This window comes from Amblyomma maculatum, chromosome 11 (assembly GCF_055883805.1).
Source record: "Amblyomma maculatum isolate TAMU_Amacu chromosome 11, ASM5588380v1, whole genome shotgun sequence".
In the NCBI taxonomy this organism is placed as follows: Eukaryota; Metazoa; Arthropoda; class Arachnida; order Ixodida; family Ixodidae; genus Amblyomma; species Amblyomma maculatum.
The window spans coordinates 37,367,287-37,385,728 of NC_139354.1; the positions used below are offsets into that span (position 1 = coordinate 37,367,287).

Genomic DNA, 18,442 nt, shown 5'->3' on the forward strand with positions numbered 1-18,442 from the left:
ACGTGTCACACATCACACCGCACACGGGCTTCCGGACTTCCGTAAATTGGTACGGCAGGTGAAACTGTGCCTCCGGCCATACATGGCAAAATTAATTTTGAAAAGGAATTAAATTACATTACTAATTACTTCGCTGAAAATCGCAGAGAAGTAATTAAATTACAGTACTCATTACTGCTCGCCAAAAGTAATGAAATTACATTACAATTACTTCTACTGAGTAATTTAATTACTTTGAAATTACTTTCTAGTTTCCATAAATGCGAAAACTAAGTAAAGCTATTAAACAAAACAACAGCTTGTTCTCCAGAGTATTCTAGTTGACTATCGTTCTGCTCAATTCTGTCTCCTTTTGCAAATCCGTTACGCTGGCTTCGGATTGCAGCACGTCGTTCCTGCTTTCGCTCACTCTACTTTGTTTTCTATTGAAGGAGTGATGGCGCACTTAAGTAAAAGTAATTTCGAGAGGAATTAATTACTTTCCTGCGAAATTACTACCAAAAAGTAATTCACTACATTACTAAATTCGCCATACAGGATTCGAGTCAAGTTCAAGAGACGCTGGCTGTCGAAGCAAACGAAAGAAATGATCTGCAACGTCTATGTAGACCGAAAGTCGCGCGGTCGAACTGCATGGCAGAGCGACACGTTTAAAGGCCCCGCCTTCCTATCTTTGCGCCCATTGCCTAGAAAAAGTGTCCCCGAGTATAGCCGTTGCACGCATCTCGATGTATACGCGACCCGCTGACGGATGCCTGATCTTGCGCATGTATATATGCGAGCTTAACGAGGGAAAGGTCGCCCACGAAGGTTCCTTTCCGGAGATGCCGTCGTGGCCCTGTTTGTTTGTTTTTTCTTTCTTCGGTCTGGTTTTTCTTGCCTCTTTCTGCGACAGGCTTTTTCTTGTAGACTTGTTAGCCGGGCGTTGAGTCGAAATTTCCGCTTTTCTCGCTTCGCGACTCGCACTTGTCGCTCGTCTCGTTAGCGAAGCGTGTCGACAACGTTGACGCGCGTTACAAGCGGCGCTAGCTAAACGCCAGCGACGTTCTTGGCTTGTCCGCCGCTTTTATCCGTCGTGCAGGGCGGTTGGAATTCCGCCTCGCTGTGTTCGGCCTTCTTATACATTGTTGCGCCCAGGCGACGGCCCCCTCTCCACGCTTGTCTCGCGTGTCCGTGATCCGTCCCTCACCCTGCATGATCCGCGTTCCTCGCCGCTGACTTTGACTTCCAGGTAGCCGGCTGGCGTCCAAGCTTAGAGGAGACGTCCAGGTTGCGAGGTGAAAGGAACACGACGATCTTGCGAGCGAAAGTCGTGAAGTTCTCCGCGTGTCTCTGCGGCGTTTCCCGCCGTGACATTTGCATGTGCGGGGGGTTTTCGTGGAAGGTGAACCAACCGGATGCGTGTATACTAACTCGCGAGGAGGCGCTCGCGCCAGTGACTCGTGTCGGTTCAAAGGTGGGTGATACGTATAAGCGGCGAGGCGCGGGTAATCGCAGTTCGATCATTTCGCTTGGTATTGTCCGCGAGAGTCATCTGAGAAAAGGGGGTTTCGCTTCAGTGCCAGCAGTCGGTGCATGGCCTCCGTGACGGACGCGTGAGCTAGTATTTGCATAGAAACTTCACCTACAATTATACAGGCTTGCCCGATTGCTCGCTCGTCGCCCAAACGATATGCTGCGATATTTTGCTGCAAGACTACAACAGCCAACGAATAGACGCTTAGCAGTGAAGAAAACGACACGTACACAAGGCTGACTAACAATTTCTTGGCAGTTTCCTTCCGTCATGAACCACTAACTTGCTCAGAAACAAATCCTTCTGCTGCAACTAGATCTGTATTTATGTGGAGTTGTTGAATCAATCAATCAATAAATTAATCAATCAATGGATTAGATCTGCTAGCGCTCCTCCATGATGGGGCAGTGGTTATGACGCTCGACTGCTGTGTCCGAGGGATGCGGGATCGAATCCCGGCCGCGGCGGCCGCTTTTCAAAGGCGAAAAGCAAGGCGCCCGTGTGCTGTGCGATGTCAGTGCACGTTAAATAACCCCAGGTGGTCGAAATTTCTTGAGCCCTCCACTATGGCGTCTCTCATAGCCTGAGTCGCTTTGGGACGTTAAACCTCATAAACCAAACCAAACCAAACCAACGAGATCTGCTGGCGTTGCTTCGGAAGATTCGTAACGGACTGGAAACCAAAAAACCACGCTTTTATTAGGCTTCATCATCTGAGAACAAGGAGACCATGCAGTCAGGCCAGCTCGTTGGTGAAGACGGGCCCGAGGGGCACCTGTGAGGGCGTGACGTTGTCCCTGCGCGCCTTCTTCCTGAGCTCCGGGGGCAGGTCCCGGTAGGCGGCATCAGGAAGCGCCTCGTTGCAGCGGTACACCAGGTCCGACCAGATGATGGCCTCCTGCGAGAAGCAGAAGACGCCCAGGCGGCCGCCCCGCAGCGTCGCGTCGTAGATGTTTCCCGAGTCGGCCACCATCTGGTCGCTCTCGAAGATGCGCAGCCGGATGAGGCCCAGCGCGGGCCGGTGCAGCAGCAGCCAGCGGTAGGCCACTTTCTCCTTCCAGCCCACGTTGCGGGGGTCCCTCCACAGGAGGCGCACCTGCGGCAGTCCATGCGCACGTCTACTTCAGGCACGGACTCCTCATAGGGAAACAAGCTAGACTGGTGGATAATTTGGTTGCACCCCTTTCATATACGCGGTCGGTGTCGGTTGTCGTTTGGTTGACCGTTGCCTGACTATTTTCTGAGACGCGGTGCCATTTTTCTTGGCTGAACACTGGCTGAACCACTTTCTGCATTATTGTCTTGATGGGTTCCCACTTTCTGGAAATCTACCACGACTTGTTTGATTACAAACACTGGCACGATCCGGATACCTGCGTTTTGGTAACGCCAGCACCCCCTTTTCCCTTTTTCTTGTCAGATTCTGCTAGCATGTTGTGAGAAGCTAAATTTGTTATTGACGCCGCACCACATTTCATCTGTGGGTTTCAGTGACCTTTGGCATCTTCGCCGGTAATGACCTTGCTACCATCATCGTGCCAGCGTTGCCGTCTCCATTGCACACTGTGTCAACGCGGGCTAACTCGGGCCTAGCGCAGGCGATGCTAACGCGGTCGAAGAATGCCAGCGGGGCGCATACATGGCAAAATTACTTTTCAAAAGGAATTAAATTACATTACTAATTACTTTGATGAAAATCGCAGAAAAGTAATGAAACTACATTACTCATTACTGCTCCCAAATGTAATGAAATTACATTACAATTACTTATACTGAGTAATTCAATTACTTTTAAATTACTTTTTAGTTTCCATCCATGCAAAAACGAAGTAAAGCTAGGGAACAAAACAACTTGTTCTCCAGACGCAAAGCACACACATTCTTTCGTCTTCCCGCCAAATTTCGTCCCAGAGACCTATTCTTCGGCTTCGGCTTGCCGCACGTCGTTCCTGCTTTCGCGGCACTACTTTGTTGTCTATTGAAGGAGTAGTGGCGTACTTTAGTAAAAGCAATTTTGAAATGAATTAATTACGTTTGCTGCGAAATTACTACCAAAAGTAATTCATTACATTACAAATTACCTCAAGAAGTAAATAAATTACAGTAATTTCATTACTGTAATTCAATTACTGCCATGTCTGCCTTGACGTATCATGATTTTGTGGCAGAGAACTCCGACTTTCACGGACAACACTTTTTGTCTATTTTCAGTGGCTTTGGTAGCGTGTTTCAATTGTACGATCTACAGTGGAGATTTCGCGTGAGATCCTGCCTCCGTTCTGGTGTGAGGTCAACAGATAGGAAAGTAATTAGAGCGCATGTGGCAGCGAACACTGACCTGTCCCGGCGTGTCGCCGGTGTGCCACAGGGCGTTCCGGAGAGTCTCGCCGGGCCCGGTCTCGGAGTGGATGAGCTTGAGCTGGATACCCGGCTCGGCGACAGCTCGGAACGGGGTGGCCTGCCAGTACGTCTGGCTGCTCTTCTTCCACATGACGGCGTAGAAGTGGCCGTTGTCCTGGTAGCCGAACACGAAGCCCACATAGTCGTCGTCTACCTCGGTGTCCACGAAGAAGGTGCCTGCGCCAAGGCGAGCAATGGGCAACCTGAAGTGTGCGCGCCTGCGCATTTTTACAGTTCGGTGTCAGTCCAGGCTCTAGCGACATATAAGCTAGGCGAAACAATAGACTTTGGGAAGGGTGGCCCTCACCTCTGTCTGTGTGTCGTCATTGTATCTTATGTTGGATGGGTTTGTTGGTTCCCCTTTACACGTAATATATTCAACAAAGGTATAGTTTCGTCTCTGGATACTCATTTCAGCTGTTCTGATATTGGGAACGGTCGTCAGCAGGGAAAGATGATACCAGACTGTTCGATCGAGGCCGCGGTGGCCACTTTTGTATGCAGGCGAAATAGGCAAAAGTTTGTATGGTATAACTGATCGAACTCTGATATAATGGAAAATAACCTAAAACCCATGTGCCTATCTTTGATGAGAACAAGAGATCGGCGGTGTGTCACTGAAAGCAAAGGTCTGCCAAGCTTGCCTCTCTCGCTTGTCGCCGCTTCGTACCGGCGTTCGTGCAAGGAGACGTGGAGATGCAGTCTGGGAAACAGAGATAGATAGAGAGAGAGAAAAAAACAAGTGTTTTCGAAACGCTCACCTTCGAAATCCACCCCTCCGAAGTGTTGGAAGCCGACCGCGAGTCCCGGGTCCGAGTTCATGGTCTGCACGATCTCGGCGCCCTTATTGTAGACCACCCAGTGGGGGTCTATCTGCGAGTCGCCCTCTGGGTCCAGCACCACCGTCTGGTAGGCGCGGAAGTCGGTGGCGTACACGCGTCGGTTGTCCGGGCACACGTCCAGCGCGTCCGGCACTGAGTCGCCGTCGAAGTCCTCGCGGCACGCGTCGCCCACCCCGGTCCGGTTCGTGTCCCGCTGGTCAGGGTTAGCCACCAGCGCGCAGTTGTCCTGGTACCCGTCGAAAGAAAGAACACTGATTGTGGCAAGCTCCGAGAGCGAGAGCTAGTAGGCGCCTTTGACGTCGCACCAGGTCTGATGTTAGTAATGCAGGTTATCTCCAACGTGTTTGATTCACAGCTTCCTTGAACGTTAGGAGAATATGATGGTTACGCGGCTGCCTTCAGGCGTGGTTAACTGGAGGCAGATACTGGGTGACGCTGCTGGGAGAGTGCGCGCAATCAGAATGTATGGGTCTTGGTTAAAAGGACCGTAATGGCAGTGTTTGAGATAGGGTTGAAGGTTGTTCTGCGTGCGTTGTGCAGCTGGGAGGGAATGTATTTGAACACTTGTTGCGCGAGGGGGAAGGGGTGTCGTGAGTTGTGCGCATCAGTTGATCTCAGCGGCCAGATCTGGGTCTAGCAGTGACGACCCTTTATTGTTCGTGTCAGAGTGTTTGACGATCAAGTTGCCGGGGTTGCTGGAGCGAAATTGAGGGGGGAGGGGATATTACGGGGACGCGGGCGGATGTTTATGTTGCAGTGCACGGACTGTCGTGACTGCTGGCTGTTGTTCTTCGCGCAGTGACGTTACCCGCCCCCTTGCACAGGTGCTCTCGAAGGAAAAATCGTTTTGTGAGCCGCTGTGTTTGCACAATAGAATGCGGAAACACGGAAATCGGAGGCGGAGATAGGGTGTGCGATAAATTGAAGCAGGGAAAGGGTTGCTATTAGAGCAGTGCACTGTCTGATAAAAAGTACTGCGTATTTTCCGCTGGCCATTCATGTCGCACTCTCGATGTTGGAATGCGTGACGAGCATAGCCGCGGCCTCCGTCGGCGGAAAGAAAAAAGAAATAAAAGGCGTAAACTCTCTGAGGCTTTACAAGGCCTATCACGCAGCGCGGCCGTTCTCGCCTTCGTTCGGTCTGCACAGGACATGCTATCGGCACCTGCGACGGCGCAGTTACATATTTATGAGGTGTCGCGCCTCTCCGTACCTCTGTCGCGTACGCTGACATCATCACCCGAGGCCAGTGACATACATCCACGCTCAGTATCGCCTCGAACGCCTATGCGTTCGTGGGAAGTCGCCCTTTGTCAACGACGCGGAGCTTGGAGTATGTGGAGTGTAGTGACAAACTGATTCACCCGGTAAAGGTCACGGTTCCCCGCACCCTCTTCGCTCCGCGTGTAAGGGATTGTAACTCTTCGTCAGATTTCCGTGCTGCACTTTGGCTGCTGTCGTGCGCATAGTACTGTCATCGGCAGCCTTGCAAGTCGTAGAGGTGCGGATAGAAGTATATGGATCACTTCATTGCCATGTCACTTTTTTTTTTTTTTTTAACGAGTTGTCTGATTTAAACTCCGCTTTTGAAGGAAGGGAACGTGCCACACGGACGACCAAATATGAGGTTCGTATTCGCAATCAATCAATCAATCAATCAATCAATCAATCAATCAATCAATCAATCAATCAATCAATCAGTCAATCAATCAATCAATTAGTTCGACTCTCAAAAACTTGAAATTAGTACGTTAAGATATGCAAGACGCTCGTGAGGAAGTGCTGCCCTGAATAGACAAGTATAGACCGGAGACCGAAAGACGGGATTCGTCATGCCACGTGTTGTCGTTTTACACTCGAATTGCGGCGTACAGCGTTCGAGGACGAAGACCGCGAGCTTCCCGGTTTTGAGGCAGCTAGCTGCCAATTCTATTTTCATGTGTTCTGCCTCGTATATAGATTTACCGATCTTCCCCTCGCAGTTAATGAACACACTTTGACAGCTTTGGGCTCTCGACCATGCGGTGTGCATTGTTACTTTATGCGCTTCGCACATCTGGGACGAGCACGATACCATCCATATCTCCTTGAAAAAAAAAAAAAATCTTTTCAGGTGGGATTTGTTAAACTCTGCCAGTGAAGGAAGGTTTCTTTTTTTTTTTTTCATTTTTTTTTCTTTTTTGGCTACGGCCCATAATCTGTAGTTCGCATCAGATTCATTATACTCGCCTGACTGTCGGGCACACCGTCGTTGTCCTTGTCGAAGTCGCAGGCGTCCCCGTCGCCGTCCGAGTCCGTGTCCAACTGGTCCGAGTTTGGGTCGTCCGGGCAGTTGTCGCGACTGTCCTGGACGCCGTCCCTGTCCCGGTCGATGTTGTCGTCGCACGCGTCGCCCACCAGGTCGCGATCCGTGTCCGTCTGCGCATTTCAGTTTGTTTTTCTTTCTTGTCCAGTGCTCACGGTACGCACCTGGCGACAAAGCTCTTCTTCTTTTTTTTTTTATTTAGTTGATATAGAGTCCTCGAGGTTGTGGTATCCACTCCGTTGTACTCTGTTATCACGCATTGCTATCGGATCACGGCGTCTTGCTCTGCATGCAGTGTGGGTCGTGTGAAACGTGAAGACGGATGTCGTAGTCTCACGTGACGGCAGTCGAGAACACGAGAAAGGACCCCCACGTTTTAATGCTCACTCACAACTACGTGTGCTGAGGAACGATAGTGCAATATATGTATATTATAAAGAGCGCCAAGAGACTTGACTCTTAATGTGCTGCTGTGAATGGAGCGTTTATTTCCACTAAGTAACCTTCTTGGATGATTGCTTAGACCCTCAGAATGCTTTTCTTTCATTCAGTGTTCTTGAAGAGGCAACTCCTTTCTTCTTTCTTTATTTTTCAAAGCACATATTTGATTATATAAACTTGGAAAAGTGGTCTGGACTGCGTTACTTTCAACCTTATTTAATGTGCACTTTCATTATAATAGGCTTAATTCTGTGGGTGACACATTGAAATACGCGTATACACCTACCTGGTCGTAGTTGGCGACCCTCGGACAGTTGTCGCAGGCGTCCCCGAGGCCGTCCCCGTCCGAGTCCCTTTGGTCCCAGTTCCGCACGGTGGGGCAGTTGTCTCTCCCGTTGGGCACCCCGTCGTCGTCGGCGTCCTCGTCGCATAGGTCTCCGAGCCCGTCGCCGTCAGAGTCCACTTGGTCCGGATTCGACACCAGCGGGCAGTTGTCGCACGCGTCGCCCTGCGCGGTATAGCGCAGCTTTAAAAGCGCCTTTACGGAGTTGGGTACTGACGTCATTGCGATGCGCCGCAACAAGGACACTCATACTAAAGTTATCATCCACTGACGTCTTCTCAAGTTGGGAGCGAATAAGGCATGAGGTTATTTTAGCTCGAACAAACTAGCTATAGTCGGGTACAGGTCAAGAAAAAAAGCGGTATCCAGCTATCAAAGGACCCCCCTCCAACCAGTAGCTGCCGAGCTATTTCATGACGTCATGGTCGACCGCCTTGCACCTACGAGTAGCGCTTGGAACGTCGTTTCTTCGAGTGAGTCCGTGCTGGCAAATAGTTCCTAAATGTTTCGCGAGTTCCAGCAAAAATACATACCTTTACTCAATTTGACCGATAGTGATTTGCTCATCAGAGTACAACAGGTAAAACGACGAATTCTGATGGTGAATTTCAGCACTGTCGAGTCTTCACGGAACTGCTTCATTGTTCCGCGCTTCACTGCATCTCTTTTCCGCCATGGAGCCCTACGAGGTGGCACTGCTGGCGACACCGACGGTAATGTTAGGGACCATAGTAAGGTGGCTCCGACGGACGGACGCTACAACCGGTGGCGACGATTTTGGTAAAAGTCCCCGTGACCGTAAGCGCGGAAGAACGCGTTTTTCGTTATTTGTTTTCTTTTCTCGTGTGTGCCGCGACGTCACACATTTGGAGCGATGCTACTGGCTGGAGGGGGGTCTTTCGATGGCTGTTTGCCGCTTTTTTCTTGATCTGCATCCGACTATAACTGAGTGTCTAACTAACTAGCTTTCTAACTGTCTAGCTAACGAACTAAGGAACAAATAAAAAACAAATAAAGGTTGAGAGAGAGCGTAATTTTTAAGATCGATAGCTGGTGGATTTTCGAAATGTCAGAGTGGGTTACTAGAGGAGTACGCGACGTCGGATTCTGATCGAAAACAGTAGAAGAAAACGTGAAAGCATGAGCAGAACCATTGGACGTACATCCCTAGCGGAAATGTGATAAAGTTATTCCCGCGCCTTCGAAATTATCACACAGAAACACTCGGCAAACTTGCGTGAATCACTTTTTTTTTTTTGACGCTGTAGTTTATCAGTGATCGGCTCCCGTCGACTACTCACCGAAAAAAGTTGAGCAGCTAGTTCTCAAAATCGTTAGTGGATGTCGTTCGCGCGGTTTGCCTGTCCCCTTTAGAATACGTAGAGAGCACTCATGCGGATATGGAAGCCGTCAATTCGTTTTTTTTTTAACTTGTTACTAATTCTTGAAGCCTTTTCCCTCCGAACGTCAGTGTACCCGCTCTAGCGTTCTTCCTGCCTCCGCCGTTGGAACCGCGCCCAGGGTCGCCGTTTTTCCTTTCTCTCGAGTCGTACACCGACCGAGGTCGACCGCCGTCACGTGAGCCGGGCGCTGGCGCCTGTTATGCACTACGGTAATATCACGCACGCTGCGGTCGCACGCGCGATCTACGAGTCCGATAAACGCGCGCCCGCGGTGTGTGTACGCATCGATCGGTTTGCGCACAGAGCGAACGTATGTGCGTGCGTGCGTGCGTGCGTGTGTGTGTGTGTGTGTGTGTGTGTGTGTGTGTGTGTGTGTGTGTGTGTGTGTGTGTGTGTGTGTGTGTGCGTGTGTGTGTGTGTGTGTGTGTGTGTGTGTGTGCGTGTGTGTGTGTGTGTGTGTGAGTCCGCTATAGTACGCTTTGTGTTTTCCGACCAGCGCCGCGACAGACATACGCGTAGAAGCTTTACAACGGCCGCGCACGCCGAGGAACACATCGGACTCCGCTCTGTACGGTGCAATAGTGCGGCACGCGACTGGCTTTGAAACGGCACATCTCGGTGGGCAAGCCCCGCTCCAAGGTGGCATTAGAGAGATTTAGCGTACCGTGATCCGCGATCCGCCACCGTGACCCTGTACCGCTCGTGGGCGGGGGCGCACAAGCTGATTGGTTTCGATGCGGCAGGTCAATGTGCCGACATCAAGTATGTGGCGCGCCATCTATCGGCATCAAAGTGATCTGGGCATGCGCAGTGTAACGCACGGTGGCGGATCACGGTAGCGGATCGCGGATCACGGTGTGCTAAATCTCTCTATTGATCTTTGGAGCGTCGCCGTTATCGACGGATGGAAACTCGCGCGGGCGTTTATTGACTGCTCTATTTGTTATTTTTTTTTAGCCGCTTGCTTTTTACCGCGCCGATATTGCTGTCGGGTTTTCGTCCTCGAAATGTTGCTCGCGTACTGCGGCCCTCTCTCATCTCTCGCTTGGCTCCGCTGGAGTTTGTAGGTGTTGGTGGATTGTTTTGGGGAGCCTCGAAGGAAGGGTTCACTTCGCTTTTCGCCAAGTTGCATAGTGATGCGCGGCTCGGTGAATTAGTGCTGCCTGGTTGAACCCTCGCCGCTGGGGGTTCGCTCACATGTAAAATCTCTTAGGTCCTTGCCCTCGACTTTTTCCAGCACAGAGTGCTATCGGTGTGGGGGCTGTTAAGGCAGTATTTTGAGCGGGACAATTGCTCGGGGGTGTTCACCTGTGGACGCGACGTCAACGTCCTTTATGTTGCATAACTACAAAGCAGCCATGCACGACGAGTCGTGAGATACATGACAGCGAATAAACTTTCCTGCCACCCTCCTGTCTTTCTATCTCTCGAACTGCTCGTCCCGTGTGGAGCTAACCGATGATTACACCTCGTTAACTTCACTGCGTTTACACGTTTACTGTGATCGGTTCGAGTGCGGTCAGCGTCGAGTGCGTTTGAAAATTTGACGAGCATTGGCTCCGCGAAAATCGAAAGTGCCGTTCATGTATCAATCTTCTACCATACTTTTCTCAATTCCTGAGCTTTTTCTGGCTTCCAGTTTAGTTTCGAATCGTCAAAGAACGCGCGCCTGGTTACTGTTGCAACCGTTCCTAAGCATCCAGTGTCACTATTCAGCGTTGAGACTTTGTTTTGTCGTAGCCTGAGTCGCTTTGGGATGTTAAACCACATAAACCAAAGCAAACCAAATAACATCGTTTCACGCAGTAACTGAAGCGCTCCTATATTGCTGCTAGGACGAGAGTAGAAAGAAACAAAATATTCCCTGGTGAAAATATTACATTTGTGCTATATTCTGCCGAAAGAGTTGGTTAAAATAGGTCTGGCCGAAGGAAATGGCACGGCAGAGCGACAGGGAAGTGCTCGCCTGGTGGTCGGGGCCGTCCGGGTCGGTGTCTTCCTGTCCCGGATTGGCGGCCAGCGGACAGTTGTCGGGACTGTTGGGCACCCCGTCGTCGTCGGCGTCGTCGTCGCAGGCGTCCCCGAGACCATCCCCGTCGGCGTCCTCCTGTCCCGAGTTGGGCGTGCCCGGGCAGTTGTCGGCTCGGCATCGGGCATGACGGCAGGGCAATGCAACCTGCGTTACCAAGAGGGTTCTTTCGAGTTACCGTTTGTGTTTTTAGAAGTCCTGTTAAGAGTGGCCAGTGCTCAGGTACTGGAATAGACCTTTTACCCGCAATCTCTGGCATCGATGGACGATAGGCACGACGTGAGGAAGCTTCTGAGCAGCTTGACTTGGTTCATTTAGTTCCCGGCCGGACGCAATTGTTTGATGTACGTTAAATTTTGGGCGGAGAAAAAGCCCCTCTCCCATTTCCCGCTTGTTTCCTTCCTTTAAAGAAGCCCGTGGGGTCGAAATTTCCCGAGCCCTTCATTACGGCGTCTCTCATCGCCTTAGTTACTTTGAGGCGTGAGGCCTCCTAAGCCAAACCAAGTCAAACCAGGCTTCTTTCCCTCCGTTCCTGGTAAGGTATCAGAATATAGTGCAACTGGCAGAATATTGCGATGACTATTTGCCGACTGAATACTGTCGCTGACAAGGGCGGCGGGTCCTTAGCGCATTGCGATATGCATTTCGCTAGACACGGTCATAATACTGGTATCTTATTCGTTCAGAACGCAGCACCTTTTCGAGCTAGGCGGGTTTACAATTCCGAGGCTTCGTTCGCCCTGCTACTAATTTGAAAGAACGCGACATCACTGGCCCGCTTTGATCCGAGCAGGCTTCTCCGTAGTAGTGAAAAAAGAAGGCAGGTCCGTGCTCACCTCTGGCCATCCGTCGAGGTCCCTGTCGTGTCCGCAGTGGCGTCCGTCACCCGCCCAGCCCACACGGCAGCGACAACCGTAGCCTCGGTCTTCTTCGCGCGCCCCTCCGTGAGGCGGCACGCAGTCGGCGTTGGCGTCGCACAGCGTCCCGTCGGGGCAGGTGCCCGGACGAGGGTGGCAGCCAGCCGTCTGGTTTCCCAGGTATCCCGGCATGCACTCGCCGCATACCCTGCGAGGAAGGACGGCTGATGGGGCTATACGCAACAGGTTACATCTAAAGGGTATCGCACATATGCTGGTCTTACTAAAGACGCAGGGTTATTTAGGGCGATAGGGGTGTGCTGTTTGAAGACCGTGTGGGGTCCTGCCACGTACGGCTTTGTTCCCAATCACCAGCATCGAATGAGGTACTAGGTAGTAATTAGTTTTCTGACCGATATGTCGTCCTTTCTGCTGAATTTCATCAAATACACTAAAATGAGCTCTCGTTTCAACTGGGAAGTAGTTCAGCTGAAAGTTAAAACCTACTCGCGCCGAAATGACCGAAGGTCGTGAATTAAATTACAAGGCTGGAAACCTTGAAGCTTATCACAACCGCACGGACTGAAGATGCTTTGAAGTTTCGTGGAACAGCATGCTCACAACTGGCACAGAAATATAAATTAGAGGTCTTGTAGAAGGATCAGATCAAGCTCAGTATGTGGGGGCGACCTTGGTCTTGGGCGTAGGAAGCCTCTTTTTTTTTTTTTTTTTTTGCGCAGTTCTTGGTCGGATTTATTTTCGGTTTTATCGGTCGACTCTTATTTCACCGCTTTCTGCGTCCATCGCCGGGAGCTCGTTCGTTGGCGACCAGCTAGCTCACCTCGAACCCTGCGTATTGATGCAGCGTGAGTTGGGCACGCATCCCCCGTTTCGGCCGTCGGCGCACTCGTCGATGTCGCGGCACTGTTGATGTGCCGAGCGGGCGAAGTGCAGGCCCACGCCGCGGTGTTCGCCGCCCTCGAAGCCCCGCGGACACGGGCCGCACCGGAAGCCCGGCGACTCGTTGATGCACGTCACGTCCTGGAAGCAGGGGCGCGCCGCGTCGCACTCGTCCACGTCCTCGCAGTGCGTGCCGTTGCCCTGGGGATGCGAGGAGGCGAATGCGAAGCCGAGTCAGGACGAGCAGCTTCCGAGATGCGCGAAGCACAGAAAGAAAGAGTTTGTCATGAGAAGTTAACCGGTTGTGGCGCCGCAGCCACGGTCTCGAAAGAAGCGCAATGTGTACATTCGCGCACTTGTTACAAAATTTGCAGAACAACGCATGTTCCGGAAGTGCTCGGTTCTTCGTGTAGTTTGGAGCACGCTGGTATCGATCGACCACAGCCAGATATTGGAGAGAGAAGGCCCTAGTCGGAGGGAGGGTGGAGATGACAGGTTGGTGCTACTCCGTATTAAATGAGATGTTAAGGAGCGGTGGGATAAGTAGGCTAGGAGTGAAAATGTTTGCGATGTTACAATGAAGTGAGTTTCCACACACGATATGTTACCATACCTGCGTCCTCACCGTCTTTAGGTCTAAACGGTGTTCGTGTGACCTTTCATGTATCGAGGGATGGCGGTTCATCTACTTTACTCATTGGCTTGTTTATGGACGTTGTTCAATACGCTCTTGTTGCTTCTTACGGGTGGATGACGGATTGACTGTTCCAATATGAACTTTCCTTGATGTGGTCGTCAGGATTTAAGACGTCGCTGCTGCAGCGTGCGCAGCAGGTTAATATGTGGAATTGTGTACAAGGACAAAGTGGCCAGGAGTCACCATCTTGTGGCTCCTTCTTTCTTGTGTTCCTGTCTAATTCATTCCGCACTAGCACTGCCCTAATGCTTCAACATATGCCATTGGCCAAAACACTCTTGTGAAGCTTCCTGTGAGGAAAGAAACGCAGGCCTGTAACGTACCTGGAAACCCTCTGGGCAGGGCCCGCACTGGTATCCTCCTCCGGGCGTGTTCCTGCACTGCACTCCCGGGAAACAGGGCTGGTGCTGGCCGCAGCTGTCCACGGGCCGGCATCGTAAACCGTCGCCCGTGTACCCCGGAGGACAGGGCCCGCAGCGGAAGTCTCCCTGCGGCGTGTCCAGGCAGCGCACGCCCTCGAAGCAGGGCCGGCTGGCGCACGTTGTTGGCGCCACGCCCACGTTCATCACCACGTCCGGGTATGGAGGTCCCTGGCCTCCGGGACGGCAGAATTGGCAACGGGACAGGGTCTCGGTCAGCATGAGGAGGGCGCGGGTCTGGACCTCGATAGCCTTCTTGGACTCCTGTGGTTGTCATAAGATGCTATGGTGGTTCAAAAGGGCAGTTGATATCTGATATTCATAACAATAGCGATATTCAAGGGTACCGGTTTTCAAAAAGTTATGGAACGGAAAACGTGATGTCCAAGTGTCTGATCCTTAGATCGTTGTGTAGTAAAACGACGTAACTACTTATATCAGGACCAGTCGATAAATACACGCGATAGTTTTCAACTATTCCGATGCTTGATGGGGCAATCGGAAAGTCTGCTGATGAACGCAGTCCTATAAAAGGGACTAGCAGGGAAAAAAAGTGTCGCTCGAGCCGAGAGAACATTATACGTTATATGAGAGAACGTTATTTCAATGACCGACGCGGATGTCATCTTGGCCCATCTCCAAGTCTGCTGTATTACTTTTGTTGCGATGTAGGCACGACAGAATAAGTATTGGTTAAGGGCTCGGCTATGTGAGCTGTTCCACACCCGTCTGTGCCAAGGAAAAGAAAAGCCGATTTTTATTCAACTCGCGTTTTCTTCTCGTGAGCGTATGCTTTGGAGCGCCAGTGTAATTCAACAGACTTTCTTAGAGGGACAAAAAACAAGAAAAAAAGAAACTCCGCTAGGTACTTAGCAGCATCTAGGTTACATTTAGTCAAAGCAGTTGGATACGCTATTAGTACAGAAGCTTCGGCTGGAACGTTTGGAGATTGACTTTTATGCGGTTCTTCTGAGTTGGAGTAAATTTTAGCTTTTCGGATCAGGCGTTACTGTAATCTCTCGCTGTAGCAATATGTCGCAGGACCTCTCGCTTTCAACTGTAGTCGCATGGCCTGAACCCGGCCTCATTCCAACAATAACCTCATTTGCCTAATTTTCGTGGTCTAAGGTAACTGAGAGCTATCGTGGACGGATGGGAATATAAAATCATAGGCTAGGGCAGCGCTTTGGATGTCCTTAATTCATAGCTTTTTGTTTTATCGAATTATACAATCAATAATTTCTTCCGGTTCGAAGGAGCACGCGAAAGTTCGTACTATGAAATGAATGCGTCACGTGTCATTGTCGCAGATTTCATTTGACAGTTCATTCTGGAATAAGAGAATACTTGAATATTTCGCGAATTGTTTCAGGGTTACGCGCATTTTTTTTTGCTCCCTCGAAACATTCATTTTGCTAATTTTATGCTTTATGGGCAGCGTTCTCTTTTTTGCGTTAAATGCGGTTGTTTGTTTCGCCCACTGGCAGAACTCTGGCACGACTAGGCCAAAGATAACTAACACACAGATAATTAAAAAAAAAAAAAAACGTTACGTAGTTAATTTTCGCAGTACATTATACAGAAAGTGCACGCTGTGATGACGGAGTAGCTTAGGTAGCCATCTTACGCCAAGCATGTCGATGAGGTCAATGAGGGCCCTTGTCGCCAGGCGACCAAGGTCCCCCCGCAAGTGCAGTGTCTCAGTCTCGTCGCTGCGAACGCTCTCTGACGTCATAGCCATTCGACCGCCGCTGCCAGGCGCGGTCGCGGAAGGCGTCACCGCTTCCCGTCTGTTGCAGGACGCCGACGCCCTCCGCAGCACGTTGTCCACCGTTACGTCGAGTACGGTGTCCACTTTTATCCTCTTGTCTCGGTACACCCTCAGCCCGGTCGACTGCTGAGCCATCTCCCTCAGGGGCAATGATAGAGAGAGCCGTTCCTGCAACTCGCAGTCCAAGTAGACATGCACGTCCGTGTTGGGCTTCGCTTGCGGCAGGTCTTCAGGCGTCGAGAAGAGTAGAACTACCTCTCTGGGCATCCCGTCGACGTCCACGGCCGAGGACGTCTGAGAAGGCGCCGTGCCATTGGTGAAGTACTCCCGGAAGGCGTCGGTTGATCTCAGCCGTAGTCGTTTCTGGGCGCCCTCGAGCGCGAGGCGTAGGCCGTGGGTCGTGTCCCCCGTGAACTGAAGTTCCAGGAGCGCCTGCTCCTGGCTGAAGCGAGGCCTTAGCGGCGCTTCGCGTAGGGTGACGGCCACGCTCGAGCCAGGCGTGGAGGACAGAGTTCGCCACAGGGTCGAAGAAAGGCCTATGTCGTGCATCAAGTACGACCTGGCCTCCGCGATGCCTCTGCCGTCAGCTTGAACCCCTCCCAAGACCGAGGACATTGTTAGAAGGACTAGGCCGTTCCACCGTAGGTGGAACATGTGGACAAACCGGTGCCTTGTCATGGACAAGCTCCTGGGGCTCCTACGGGGCGGCCGACTTGAGGTGTCTTGTAACGCCGGAGACAGCTGTCACGCGGCGAAGGTTTTGGGCGTGCACAGACCTTCTAGCGCTGTCTCCAGGGCGTTGCCGATCTCCACCCTCTGACAGAGGTGCCGATGCGTCGCCACGAAGCACACGTCGAGAAACGTAACGTCCTTGAGCACGTACGCGGGCCACGAAAGGGAGAAAGAAAAAAAATCAGTCCTGTTTGTCAATAGAGGCAATGCTACAGGCACGGGTCCAGGGAACAGCGTAGCACACTTATTCGCGAGCGCGGGTTTCTGTGATCGGCAGGACGTGTGGCCCTTCGGTTGGTTTCGAGGGGCGATGCTGGCGCGGCCGAGTCGCCGGAACGACTGGAGAGCAGCTCCGGGGTCGTCGTTTTAATTTTTTTATTTCTTGTTCTCTTTTTCTCTCCCTCCTCTTCGCTCGCTGCTCCAATGTGGAGGCCATCGCTTCTGTTCAACGCTCCGAGAGGAGTTTTGCGAAGGGTGGCGCTCTTGAGAAGCCGGGGACCTTCTGGCTCTGATTGGCTGCGATGACGTTGGCGTCGGTCACATCTGGAGTCGCTCCTGAGCCGAGCCGCCGCACTGTCCGCTGCCGTCGTAGCGGTTTCTGTGTGTCGCCAAGTGACTCTGCTGCGTTCGGCTTAAGCGCGTAGTGTGTGGCCTTGCCGTCGTGTCTTTCAACGCCTTATCCGTTGACGGCCGCGTTACGACGATATGCGGGCTTCTCGCCGCGTGTTTATTCACAGCTCGTGCTTCATTCTAGGCTTTCTAGGTCGGGTCGTGGTTTGGAGTTTGCTAGGATGTTTGCATGCCCACTGATTTTTTTTCTCTTCTTACTCTTCGGGCTCACTGTTATTTCGAGAAGGGACAAACGTGCCCAGTTACTCTGCTATCAGGGTGTACATGTTATAGTATGTTGTCCTGTAACGGGCTCGTGTGGCCTTGATGTACTGCGTAACGTCAAGGAGATTTTTTTAAAGGTTCTCGAAGCTGGCAGTCCCGTACGTGCACTCGCGGGGTGTCCTACTCGGGAAAGTGTAGGGAGATACCTCGTAAATATCGCCAATACTGAACTCCGTACCGACGCAAGTGGCCATGGAATAGGAACTATACTCGCTCAGCGACAACACGGGCGCACAAGAGTGATTGCGTATTGCAATATGAAACCGAAGAGTTATTCTGAATGCATTTGTGGTGAACTGCGAGGTTTCGTCGACTTAGTAACCACGTATACATATAGTAGGCCTTGCGATGGACGCTGCGTGGGAGAATGAGCGCTGCTTTTAAGCCCTTGAAGCTTATGCTTGACACTTTCGGCACTCTCCTGATGGAGCTGGGACAGGTAGGTCACCGCCGCTTGCGGCGGGGGCTGCCCTGCCACAGAATTTTTGTCTGTTGTAGGCCGTCATTGCACCCGCCACCGTTTCGGTGGTGGACGACTATTGTTGCGGCGTGCGACTTTCTCTCCCTCTCCCTTTTTTCTCTTCTCTATTTTCTCTTCTGTCTGCACGAGGCAGCGGAGGGGGCTCAGCTACAGAGCCAGTAGCAGGCCCGTACATTTTCTTTTCCTTCTCCCTACAGCTACAACAGCAACGACACTTTCGGGCGGACCGAGACACTCAGTCCTGAGGCCGATTTTTTATTTGTCTTCGATGCCACGCTTCTTGTCCCCTTATTTTAGGCAATGCCGACAAAATTATTGACGCGTTTGCCATGTCAGACATTGTAGCATCTTCGCGCAGCGAATATGCTTTAAGGGGCAAAGATGTGAGTGCACCGGACAGCCTTCAGTTATG

General features: G+C 51.5%; 2 protein-coding genes across 3 annotated transcripts in view; one reads left to right on the forward strand and one right to left on the reverse strand.

Annotated features, from left to right (window-relative positions):
• jing (AE binding protein 2 jing) overlaps positions 1-18,442 on the forward strand; it is a 155,500-nt gene that overhangs the window by 70,591 nt on the left and 66,467 nt on the right. The gene's annotated exons all lie outside the window — the stretch shown is intronic.
• Positions 2,211-16,986, reverse strand: Tsp (Thrombospondin). Its single transcript, XM_084585698.1, has 10 exons — positions 15,780-16,986; positions 14,057-14,416; positions 12,978-13,237; positions 12,116-12,344; positions 11,217-11,426; positions 7,791-8,012; positions 6,988-7,176; positions 4,678-4,984; positions 3,855-4,093; positions 2,211-2,612 (listed from the first exon to the last, which is right to left on the reverse strand). The coding sequence occupies exons 1-10, from the start codon at positions 16,599-16,601 to the stop codon at positions 2,253-2,255; spliced, it is 3,198 nt and encodes a 1,065-aa protein (XP_084441824.1). The 5' UTR covers positions 16,602-16,986; the 3' UTR covers positions 2,211-2,252.

Coding starts and splice junctions, on each gene's coding strand:
- Tsp (XM_084585698.1), bottom strand. CDS start 16,601: ATGACAAGGCACCGGTTTGTCCACATGTTCCACCTACGGTGGAACGGC. Junction 14,417..15,779: donor ACCTCATCGACATGCTTGGC/GTAAGATGGCTA, acceptor TGACAACCACAG/GAGTCCAAGAAGGCTATCGA. Junction 13,238..14,056: donor CCTGCCCAGAGGGTTTCCAG/GTACGTTACAGG, acceptor TCGCATCCCCAG/GGCAACGGCACGCACTGCGA.